At 39.1% G+C, this 12,411-nt stretch overlaps 2 protein-coding genes across 6 annotated transcripts in view; one reads left to right on the forward strand and one right to left on the reverse strand.

The window, feature by feature from the left end:
* Armc8 (armadillo repeat containing 8) overlaps positions 1-12,411 on the forward strand; it is a 93,201-nt gene that overhangs the window by 76,711 nt on the left and 4,079 nt on the right. For 4 of the 5 annotated variants that reach the window (XM_010625559.2, XM_010625555.3, XM_010625558.3 and 1 more), the window contains 4 exons: positions 2,662-2,757; positions 7,050-7,122; positions 8,273-8,366; positions 8,474-8,540. In XM_010625559.2, coding sequence (XP_010623861.1) covers positions 2,662-2,757; positions 7,050-7,122; positions 8,273-8,366; positions 8,474-8,525 — 315 coding nt within the window. In that variant the 3' untranslated portion in view covers positions 8,526-8,540. Of the gene's footprint in view, positions 1-2,661; positions 2,758-7,049; positions 7,123-8,272; positions 8,367-8,473; positions 8,541-12,411 lie in introns of those variants that run through there. The other variant, XM_010625556.3, reaches the window with a different exon arrangement.
* The window catches only part of Nme9 (NME/NM23 family member 9), a 28,227-nt gene continuing 27,054 nt past the window's right edge, over positions 11,239-12,411 (reverse strand). The window contains exon 12 of the mRNA XM_010625552.2: positions 11,239-11,634. Within this exon, the coding sequence (XP_010623854.1) occupies positions 11,612-11,634 (23 nt within the window). The 3' untranslated portion in view covers positions 11,239-11,611. The remainder of the gene's footprint in view (positions 11,635-12,411) is intronic.

Consider the following 12,411-nt stretch of genomic DNA (forward strand, 5'->3'; position numbering starts at 1 on the left):
TATATAGCTTTGAAACTTGCCCAAGCTCATTAGTAGAAAGTTGGACCCAGAGAGTCTTAACTCCAGGACTCATGCTTTTCTACCTGTGTTCCTGACTTAAGAGTAGTTCAGCAGGCTTCAGAAGGACAGTCTAGGAAGTACGGGCTATAGAACTTTGAAGATTGTATTGAATTTATAAGCAGGAAAGATGGTAGATTTGAAAAAATGATTTTAAGAGATAGTTTGGTGATTTCTCTTTAAAATTAACAAACTATGTTATGATACACAAAAATTAACACAGAAAAAGTATAATCTTTTAGGCATCACTGAAATGAGATTCTTACTGAGACTCAACAAGACATATATCCATTGCTCAAAAGAAACTGTTCTACTTGGAGAGCATAGGAATGAATTTTGTCTATGAAGCCTGCTCACCTGGATAGAATTCTGCTAACTTGAAAAGTAAAGCAAAGTAGAAAGGCTAAGCAAAATTTGGATGAGGGCAAAAGAAAAGACAAATAGCAACAGTTTATTTTTGCAGAATGTAGATGGTACTATTTCATTCAAATTTTGGAGATGATTTAGAAGGAAGTATGTTAAAAAGTTGGAATGTTTAAATATCTGATCCAAGATATACAAAATATGGTAATCAAGATAGGCAGTTAGCAAAAAGATAGCACATATAGATAAAAAAAATGGATTGGAGAGTTCCAGAAATTGACCCAAACATATGTTGCCAATTGATTACTGGCAAAAGTGCAGAGGCGGTTTAGAGAAGAAAGAAGTCAGTAAATGGTGCTGAATCATTTGCCAAAAAAAGAAATTCATATCTCACATGTTAGAAAAAATTTACTCATAGGCCTAACAAAAGGTAAAATTATAAAACTTTTGGAAAAAAATACAGGAGAAAATCTTTGAGATTAGACAAAGAGTTCTTAAATATGACAGTAAAAACACCATCCCGAAGAGGTAAATTGTTCTTCATTAAAATATAAAAGCTATACTGTGTGGAATGTAAATGAAACAAAAAGTCACCCACTTAAAGGAAATATTTGTGAATCATACATCCTGTGGACTTAGTGGACACTGTGTCCACAATATATAGAAGACTCTCAAAACAAGAAGAAAACAAACAACAAGGTAAAAAACTGAGCAAATTTTCGAACAAATAATAAAATGTCACTATACATCTTTTACAATGAAAACTAAAAGCATACCAAATGAATAAACTATAGAATACCAGTCAGTAATGTAAAGGGACAAGCTATTAATAGATTCAACAACATGGATGACTCTTAAATGACTTATATTGCATGAAAGAAGCCAGATCAAAAAAGCAGTGTGCTGTATAATTGCATTTATAAGGCAGTCCACAAAAGACAGAATCATAGAAACAGAAAACAAATCACAGGTATTAAAGGATAAAAGGAGTGGGAAGGGTTTGAACTACAATGGGATAGCACAGGAAAACTGGGGAAAGAGGATGTAGTAGAACTGCTTTGTATGCTGAATGCTGATTGTGGTTGTTGTGTTTCTATACTTTGCAAAATAGAAGTCACACCAAACAAGTGAATTTTTATTTAATAATTGTGTAATCACTTTCTGCCAAATTTCTTCCCAAAAAGCCAACTGGAATTTTGATTGGGATGGCATCAAATAGATCGGTGGATGCAACTTGAGAATGTACTGTTATAAGTCAGGCACACAAGCTCAGATATCACATGCTTTCTCTTATTTGAGAAACACAAAATTTATATAAATATAAAAAAGAGCAGAATAGAAGAGATAAATAGGTAGTAGGGAAAAGTTCAAATACTTCCTCAAGTTACGTATTTCAATTTTTTCAAAAATATTTTAACATATATACTAATTTGTTTCATTTATATTACTAGTTTATCTTATATCATTGAAAAGAAAGTTTTATGTTATCTGGGTTTATTTGTAAGAATTGCTTGATTTATATCTTGTATGCTGAGTAGCTACGTTGAATGTAATGATGCACAGTATATCTATTGTTAGTCTCATAATTTCGTTAAGAAATTTTGTTTTTTCATTAAACAAAAACTAGATCAATTTGGGAAGAAGTGCTATCTTAACAATATTAAGTCTTCCAATCCATGAATACTCTATACATCTTCCCAGGTATTTAGGTCATCTTTAATTCCAGGGAGCACTATTTTGTAGGTTTGGGTATATAGGTCTTGCATTTCTTTTGTCCAAATTTACCCTCCTAGTGTATGCCATATGTTTGATACTATTATAAACAGTATTTTGACAATTTTCATTTTCAATAAAATGTTCCCCTTGCTTAGTATACAGATAATTTTTGAATACTGATTTGTATCCGCCTATCTTGCCAAATTCACTTTTAAGTAATCTAGGAGAAATAAAACTACATACCATCTAGGATATTTGAGGATTTGGACCATACTAAGAGAAAAAGTTGCAGAAGAATTTGAGTCTCTACCTTATCCCCACCCCTCATTCCTGTCTTTGAGTGTTTGGGTTTGCTTTGGTCTAAGGTAGACTTTGATTGGGTGTGGTTACTGTTGGCAGTGTCAGGAGGTGAGAAATAGGGCATCAGTGGAACCTGTGAGAATCCATGCACCTTCAGGTGAGAAGTTGTCCAGGCTCTGGGGACTTCAGAGCTTTCTTTATCGCTGTCTCTTTGTTCTTTTCCAGACACTGTGTATCCTAGCTAACATAGCAGATGGAACAACAGCAAAAGAACTTATTATGACTAATGATGACATTCTGCAGAAAATCAAGTATTACATGGTGAGCCTTTGTCCTCTTTCACTGCATTAGAAGGCTGGGACTATATATGCTGTTGGCTTAAAACAGATTGAGCAGATATTTTAAAAAGAAGAATAAACTACTCCATAATAGATTTAAGGAACTCTTTTCCGTCTTGAAGAAACTGGAAAAAACAAACACATAATGCTTAGGCCACTGGTAATATTTCCACCTACCACCCCGCTCCCCACCCTACTCTTCTGCTGACTGCCTCCCTCTTTATTCAGGCATCTTAGTTTCTTAACTATTTGCTTCCAATCACAACCTGCCACCTAACTATAATGGCTGTGCTCTGCATCATGTCATTGCCAAAAACTGCCTATTGCCAATATCAGATACTGCTCCTTTTATTTTGTCATAATCTCTATAGTTTCTTATATTTGCTTCCAATCACAACCTGCCACCTAACTATAATGGCTGTGCTCTGCATCATGTCATTGCCAAAAACTGCCTATTGCCAATATCAGATACTGCTCCTTTTATTTTGTCATAATCTCTGAGCAGAATTCTCACTATGCAATAACCCTTCCTCCTCCCTTTCACCATCAACCTACCTTCTCTACGTGCCCCCTCAAAGTCAGCAATCATGGAGAAAAGGTATAGAAGCAAGGTGAATGGTTCACTTTACAAAACCCAGATGGGGACTCAGCCTGCATGATGTCCTTCAGTGATTCTCTAGTAAGTTGCAGCCCTCATTCTCGACAAAAATAGGTTTTTATCCTCTCTTCATTCTTTAAACTTTATCTCTTCACTCCTTTATCGCTTTTAGTGATGACTTTTTTGTTTTATTAAGAATAGAAGGTAAAATCCTTCATGACTCTCTCTTGAATCAAATCTATATCTTTATGATGTCTGTCAAATACTGTATGACATAAGCCACTGATATCCCCAACTTATGTTGTTCCTCTCTTCTATTTTGTTCACTACACTAGCCTCTTTCATTTCTTCAATGAGACCATGCTCTTTACTACCTCAGGACCTTCACACTTGCCAGAACCTCTGGCTCGAACACTTCTTTCACCTCTCCTCACCCTTCGGATCTCAGCTGAACTGATACTTCCTCTCTGGACTCTTACCTGTTTAGGTTAATCTTTATTATTATTATGTAGATTGTTTCCTTCTTTCAGAGCACTGAGCTCAATTATTAGTGACATATCTTTATGGGCCTACAGATTGTCTCTACCAAAGTGCAAGCTCTGTGAGAAAGGGACTATGACAGCTTATGCAGTTTTTTATTCACACCTTGTATAGTGCCTGGCCCTTAGTGTATGCTTAAAAAGTATTTGTTCAGTGAAGTCCTGTTTCAACGAGGAATTCCCTTTTTCCACTTCCAGATCCACACAGTGTCTTTTAGCTTTTAAAAGTTTCCCTCCAAGTGGTAAAGCAGTTGCCTAATATACAAGAGACCATTGTTTTGAACCTCCCAGTACCACCAAAAATAAAACAAAAGTTCTCATTAACCTCCCATTCCCATTGAGGTACACGTAGTTCTCTGCTGGTGTTCAAAGTCAGATTTCTTAAAAGCATCTTCTGCACATGCTGTCTCCTTCTTACCTCTAAGATCACTGTAATCTACTTCATCTGGCCTTCAACCCTGTTTCTCAGTTGAAACTGTTCTACTTAGGATCACCAGTGATGTCCATGATGCCAAATCCAAGGGACACATTGTCTTCTCGTGTCTCCCACTTACAGCTGACTTAAATACAATTGACCATTTCTTCCTGGAAACAGCCCTTTCTCTTGGCTTCCATGGCATCATATCTCCTTAATTACCCCTGGACCCTCTTATTTCATACATGTGTTCCTGAGATCCTGGTTCACAACCTTGCATTCATAGTAGAACCTGTTAGAGAACTTTCAAACACTATAGCTTTGTCCTCTCCCTCCCAAGACTCTAGTATAATAGGTCTGGGTTGTACCCTGGCCGTCAGGATTTTCTTTTTTAATTTCCTTTTAAAAGGGTTCTTGTCGCCGGGTGTGGTGGCTCATGCCTGTAACCCCAGCACTCGGGAGGCTGAGGCAGGAGGATCGCTATGAGTTCGAGACCAGCCTGGACTACATAGTGAGTTCCAGGTCAGTCTGAACTATATAGTGAGACCCTATCTCAAAAAACAAACAAACAAACAAATAAATAAATAAATAAATAAATAAAAATAAAAGGGTTCTTAAAAGGTGTATACTTATGTACAGAGTGATAACCACTTCCTTAGGGGAATCTTATCTACCCCATGGTTTGTACTTTTATATCTATGTTGATGATTTCCGGGTGTTTGCCCCAGCCCATATCTTTCTTTAGACACCTATTCAGCATCTTTATGTGGCTGTGTGATAGCCTCTTGAGTTAGAGGTTCTAAAGTGAATTCTTAAATAATCCCCTAAATTTAAATGTCTTATTCCCTGGCCTTTCCTATTCAGTATAGTTCCATCTACCCCATGCTGAAACTTGATTGAGTCTCTCTTGATTTTCCTGCCTCTCTCCCTTTATTCATCAATTTATCAGCAAGTCCTTGAGCCCTTCATCCAAAACTGCTCTTGAATATGTTCTCTTCTTTCCATTACCACTGTTCCCCTCCTTGGTCCAAGCCATAATATTTTATACCTCACTGACTAGATAGTAATACTTCTGCATTGTTACTCCGCTCTCTTCAGCCAAAATGATCTTCTAAAAATGTAAATCAGATCTTGTACCTCCACTGTATAAATTCTTCAGAGGCTTCCTTTGAACTCAGAATGAAATCCAGAGTCCCTACTCTGGCCTACAAGGATGCACACTTTGGTCATACACCTTCTCTGAATATATAGTTCCTTCTTACAACAGATTTTTCCTTCTTGGAGCCCCTAACCCCTTGATTTTCGTGTATCTGACAACTTTCTGTTCTTTAAGTCTCTGTTTAAATAATGCCTTTTCAAACAGGTAATTATCTCTGTGCATTCCACCTAAATTAAGTTCCCTCTCTTTCACCATCCAGGTGAAATGAATGAATAATAAATACACTTCTAACTACTTCCTACAGTATATACAAGTTCATGTATTCACATTTACCCATTTTATTCACTGATGAACTGAGGCTGAGAGCACATGATAAGTTTTATTCTATTTTATCTAAACTTTGCATCTCTTTAAAATGTTGGCAGGTAAAAGAATCACTAACTATAGATTTTAGTGGAGGAAGCCATATCCATTCCTTTGTTTTCTTGCGGGAGATGTATAGTCCATTACAAGAAGATAAGTCTCTTTTAGCCTTCAAGAAACTATTGAAATTAGGCATCATGCCACTTTCCTATAATCCTAGCCCTCAGGAACCTGAGGCAGGAGGATCACAAATTGAGGCCAGCCTGAACTATAGACTTAGACCTTGTCTAAAAAAAAACAAACTGTTGAGCCTGTCTTATAATTGGTTTTACCTGAGATGTTCATAAATTATTTAAATGTACTAGAAAGTGTTTTTTAATTGACCAACAGGGATTGCCTTACTATTGAGTCCTCTTTCATTTGGGAGAAAGTACTTTATATGGATAAATGACCCAATTTAACCAGAAATGATTATACATTCATTAAAGAAAAATAAACCAGAATTGTGTTTTAGAATAGTAGGCTGCTCAGTCGTACTTGCAACATTTTAGAAATCAGGTAGAGATTTGGTCTAGTTTTTTAGTTTACTCTTACAGAAATAAAATATTATCCCAGAAGCTGAATATATTTTATAATTCTTAATTTCAGTAAGTCAGAAGAGTAAACCATTTATAAGGTGTTTACATGTGAAAGTCTAGTTATTATAGAACTCCCTGACAATATCTTCACTGTTTCTCAAAGAAATTATGGATCATTGGGGAAAAAAAGAAAAGAAAAGAAATTACTGGATCACATTAAATAAGACAATCAGTACTTTACCAAATGCCTATCCAGTTTGGCTATAAGTGCCCTGAAAGCGTAGCCTGTTAAAGCATTGAATTGTTACATGCCTTTGTTTCTGTGTGCATTGATTAAATCATAAATTGCATACTGCATTGTAACCCTAAAGGTATTTTGTTTGGCTAGCCAGATTTTTTTTTTTAATGATCCTTAATATTCCATATCTACCATCCTGCTCATTCCTGTTGTTTTTAGCACAGCCTTAACATTCATTAATGTTAACTTCATGGCCTCTGAAGACATGTGTTTGTGGCCTCATACTTGTAGGTATTAGAATTACCCAGAATACATATCCAGAAAGGAGGGGGTCTGAAATGCGATTACCTCCAATTTGACTTTTATTCCTTTTCTGCATCAATAGGGTCATTCACATGTCAAACTGCAGCTTGCTGCTATGTTTTGCATATCAAACCTCATATGGAATGAAGAGGAAGGTAAGAGATTGTGGAGATTTGTTCTGAAGAAAATTATGGGAAGAGAGTCTCACACAGGAAAGGCACCAAGTGCCTCTGAGTTCCTGGGCAGAGGCCCCATCATTGGACTGGTCACCCGCATCACCCCATAGGCACACTTTGGTTTGAGAATCAGTGCAACTGGCTCAAATAACCAGGACTGAGCCATCACCCTGGAGCCAACACTGTACTACATCACTAGGAGTAAGGGTGAGAAGTAAATAATACTCCCTGCATTGAGAAAGCTGATGCAGAAGTTGCTCAGGTACACATGAAGATTATAAGCAGAAAAAGTAGGAAGATAGGCCTTTCATGAAGAGCAGAAAATGCACATTTAAGGACTGCACACAAGCAATAAATGGAGAAGAGGGTTCATCGGTAAGAGAGGTAGTGTTTAATGAAGGAGCCAGTCTATAATGATCAAAAGTTCTCTACCTAAGCTGCATACTAGAATTACCTGGGGAGTTAGACTCTCTTAGGGTGGCCCAGGTACAGGTGATTCCAGTATACAGTCAGGCAGGTCTCTGGCCAATACTGGATCTCTGTGATGGGCTAGCGGTATTATAATCACCTTGGAGTCTGAACTCAGTCCCTAGGGATTTTTGGTTTGCTGGGTCTAGAGAGGGTAGTGCATGAGTGATCACTGTCGGGTCTTCAATGGAGAAGAAAAACTCCAGAGGAATGACTATACTTGGTGCTTATGTCCAGAACAAAGTGGAAGGAGGTGAAACTGGATTCAACTCATTGGTCAAAATACCAAGCAGATCTGTGTGCCAGAGAGACATAACCAGGTCTGACTGATGGAATGGAGCAGTATGAAATTAGAACTACCACTTGTGCTGACCAAGAGGCAGCAAGAAGTGCTTGGAGAAAAGAGTGAGACACAATAGAAGGGGAAATAGGACATCTTTGGAAGAGGAAAAAGTATGGCCTGGCCAGTGTTAAATGTTCTGAAAAAAGTAATAAAGGTGGGGCTCAGTGACAGAGGGCTCTATGTTGGGCTAAAGATTTTGACCCTCTGGTCCATGGAGAAGTAAGTCGAGCAGCAGAATTCAGGATGAACTATAGGAAGGAGGGCCAGAATAGCTGTCTGCATCCTGTTCCTAGTAACCTGGTAGCTTTAATCTTTTAGGTTCACAAGAACGCCAAGATAAATTACGAGACATGGGCATCGTAGATATTCTACATAAACTGAGTCAGTCACCAGATACAAATCTTTGTGACAAGTGAGTATCAACATGAAAGAACCTTGCTTTGGGCTATGTTGGATTCTTTTATGAAATGGTTTAAATTCCTTACTAATTCAGATAACCAACCTTCTAAAATCTTTTAGATTCCTGGATTTCTTTTTAGTATCCTGTGAGCCAGCTATGTCATTTGAGTGAGATGTAAACTAACAATTACCAAATTATTAAAGACTCTCCTCTCATTCTGAATTAATATGTGTCTGGACAATATTAGTGGATATCTGGAGAGGATCCAGGTACTACTTCCTTGCCTTCCCTTGATCATTACAATAGAAATGGATGTGTCTTTTTGAAAAGCATACCAATATCAAAAACATCGATTAGCTCAAAACTTCACTGATCACTCTCTTGTACCAGCCTAGCCTTACTGCCAGGGATGTAGTAATGACCACTAATCAGTCCCCATTCTCAAAGAGCTTACATATCATGGAAGGGGCAGGAATTATAATCATAGACCCAGCTAAACTCAAAATAGTAGAAAATGCTCTTTCTAGCTATATACACTGCCTTGGAACAGCCTTCATATTCCCATTCCAAGGAATTACTTCTGGGTTTAATAACACAGCAGGAAACATCAAGTTTTTCATTCCATATGCTGCCTTTCAAGATCTGGTTCTGGATTTTTCATTCTGAAACCCCGTTTTCTACCCCCGACCCCAGTACTATCTCTGTATTCCAGCCATACCTGCCTGCTTACATATCACACCTTGAGGTGCTTATGTATTCTGTTCCACCTGATTTACCATCCTAGTCCCCCCCTCCAATCTTCTTCATTCATTCAATAGACTTTTTCTTTAATATTTGCCCTGTTAAATACCTACCCTCACTATTTTATGTATGAGAGATACAATGGTGAACAAACATTGAAGCCTTTGCTCTTATGGAATTTTGACTCTAATATAAAAGACATTAAGCAAATACGTAACAATATCAAGTAATATAAAGCAAAATAGAGCAAAGTAAGGGAATGTAAATAAAGATTTTTTTTTTCCATATGGGTTAGTAAAAACCTCTCTGAGGATGTGATTTTGACAAGAGATCTGGATGGAAATGAGGGAGTCTACTGGACAGGTGTTGTCTTAGTCACTTTCCCTTCTCTGAGACACAATTACGCAACACCCACACCTTAAAGGAGAAGAGGTTCATTTTGAGTCGTGGTTTAAGTAGGCTCCAAGGCAGAAATACATAGTGATAGGGACTTGGGCAGAAGACAGCTGCTTATCCCATGGCAGCCAGGCAACAGAGTGAGAAGGGTGGAGCTGGGGAAGGAATAAACCCTTTCAGGTCATGTCCTTGATAACCTACCTCCAACCTGGTCCTACTTCCCTAACAGCACATTTAGGTACTTAACCCATCAGGGGGTCAATCCACTGATGAGTATGGCACCCCCGTGATCCAGTTACTCTAAACATGTGAGACTTTTGAGGGACATTTTTTATCTAAACCATAATATTCTGTCCATGGCCTCCAGAAGACTCATGTCCGTCTTACCATGTAAAATGCATTTAGTCCATCTCTTAAGAGTTACCTAAGTCTTTAACAGTTTTAGCAGTGCTGAAAAGCCCAAGTTCAAAGTCTTCTCTAAAACTAAAGGCAGACTCTTAGCTATGAGCTCCTATAAAAATTAAAAGGAAAGTCAAATACTTCCAATTTACAGTGGCATAGGATAAACACACCCGTTATAAAAGGGAGAAATAGGGAAATAGAAATCAGGCCAAACCAAGACCAAAACCCAGCAGAGCAAACATTAAATCTTGTAGTTCCATGTCCACCACACATAGCAAGCAGGTTGTAGTGAGATGTGGACTCCAGAAGGGTTGGATATCCCTGAGGCAGTGCCAGTTGCAGTTCTTCATGGCTTCTCTCAGGCTGGGTGTACTCATCGTGACTTTCCTAGCAGATGATCCAAGTTCCTGCATCTCCAACTTCGTGGGGTCTCCACTGTACTTTTGGCTTTACTCTCACAGCTCCATGTACTACCTTCCTAGAAGCACACACTGTAGCCTTCCAGGCCACCTTCTGAAATCTGGATGGAAGCCTCCCTGACCCCATAACTCTTAGATTTTGCATGTTTGAAAAACTAGCACTACATGGATGATGCCAAGATTTGTTGCCAACTTAAGCAGGAGCCATGACTCTAGGGCCATAGCTGTAAAGGCCTCTGAGTGTCTAGATGGCTGAGCATAGTGGAACAAACCCCTGGGAACCAGTTCCTTAGGTGGCCTGCAGGTGGGGTGGGGAGTTTCCCCAAAGGAAAGTTACAGTTGCTTTTTGTTTGTTTGTTTTTGCACGGGGACGAACTTGGGCCCTTGAGCTTAGGAGGCAGATAGTGGGACCACTGAGCCAAATCCCCGGCCCAAGTTTTACAGTTCTGTGCCTTTGAGCCTGAGAAGGGCAGGGTCTTGCTGATTCTGAGATGTTTTCAAGCCATCTTTTCTATTATCCTGATGCAGTTACTTAGCTTTTTAAAAATGCTAATATTTTCAGCAGCCATATTCTCCATGTTCCCAACTTTGTACGTGCTTCCTTTCCAATAAAACTGTAGACTTTTCAAGTCATTTAGCTCTGCCATTAGCTCTGCCATTTTGCTCAGGCAGTAATACCAATACACAGCCTGAATGTTGGTTGCTTTGAAGTTTCCTTTGCCAAATTAATTACTCCACTGCTTTAATCTCAGTCTTTTGCAAAGTCTCAAGATATGGGCAAAATGAGGACAAATTTTCTGCCAGGCATAACACATGTGGTCCTTAGTCCAGATGCCAATGGAGTCCTACTTTACAGTTGAAACCACTTGAGCCTGGCCTTTACTCTCTGCATTTTCTTTTGGTACTGGGGTTCGAACTTGGGACCTTACGCTTGCGAAGCAGGCAGCAGAACCACTGAGCTAAATCTCCTCAGCCACTGTCTGCATTTTGATCAGCATTTTATTCTGAGCTCTGACCAGTATTGTTTGTCAAGCCCAGCTTACAGGTTCTTTAGATAGCATCCCCAAATCTTTCCAAACTCTTCCCATAAACCAAAGTGTATCAGGTATAGTCATAGCAGTGACCCCTTTTCTTGTACCAGTTTCTATCTTAGTCACTTTCCAGTTGCTGAGAAACAATATCTGACACTCATAACTTAAAGGAGGAAGGGTTTATTTTAACTCACAGTTTCAGTCCATGGTCAGCAGGTTCCAAGGCAGAAATGCATGGCGAAAAGGGCCAGAGCTCATCCTATGGCAGTCAGGAAGCAGAGAAAGAAGGAGCTGGGAAGGGAAATATACCCTTCAAGGTCATGCCCCCAGGGACCCATCTCCAACCAGGCCTCCGGCCTCCTAACAGCACATTTAGCTACTAACCTCACCAGTGGCTAAATGCGCTGGTGAGTATAGTACTGCCATGATCCAATAACCTTCCAAACACATGAGGCTTTTGTGGGTCATTTTTTTTTGGACCCAGGGGATCAAATGAACTCAGGCCCATGCTTGCAAGGCAGGCAGTGGAACCGCTGAGCTAAATCCCTGGCCCTTGTGGGTCATTTTTTTAAAAATCTAATCCACGACAGGTATTTAGATGAAGAATAATATTCCACGCAGAGGACACAGGGAGCTCAAAGACCTTGAGGCAGAAATAAACGGACATGCTCAGAGAGAAGACTTATAAGAAAACCAGTGAGGGGTCATTCGAGAGATGCAGATGAAAACAACACTAAGATTCCACCTCACCCCACAAAGAATGGCTGCTATCAAGAAATCACACAATAACAAATGTTGGCGGGGTTGTGGGGAGAAAGGAACCCTCCTCCATTGTTGGGGTGGGTGCAGACTAGTGCAACCACTATGGAAATCAATATGGAGATACCTCAAAGAGCTTGGACTGGAGGTTCCATTTGACCCAGCCATCCCTCTGTTGGGTATCTTTCCAAGAGAACTGAAAGAATCATATCACAGAGAAGTATGTGCACCCATGTTTATAGCGGCACAGTTTGTAATAGCTAAATCTTGGAAACAACCTATTTGCCCATCCGTTGGAAACTGGATAAA

The sequence above is a fragment of the Fukomys damarensis genome, unplaced genomic scaffold (assembly GCF_012274545.1).
Source record: "Fukomys damarensis isolate Sample0158 unplaced genomic scaffold, DMR_v1.0_HiC HiC_scaffold_37, whole genome shotgun sequence".
In the NCBI taxonomy this organism is placed as follows: domain Eukaryota; kingdom Metazoa; phylum Chordata; class Mammalia; order Rodentia; family Bathyergidae; genus Fukomys; species Fukomys damarensis.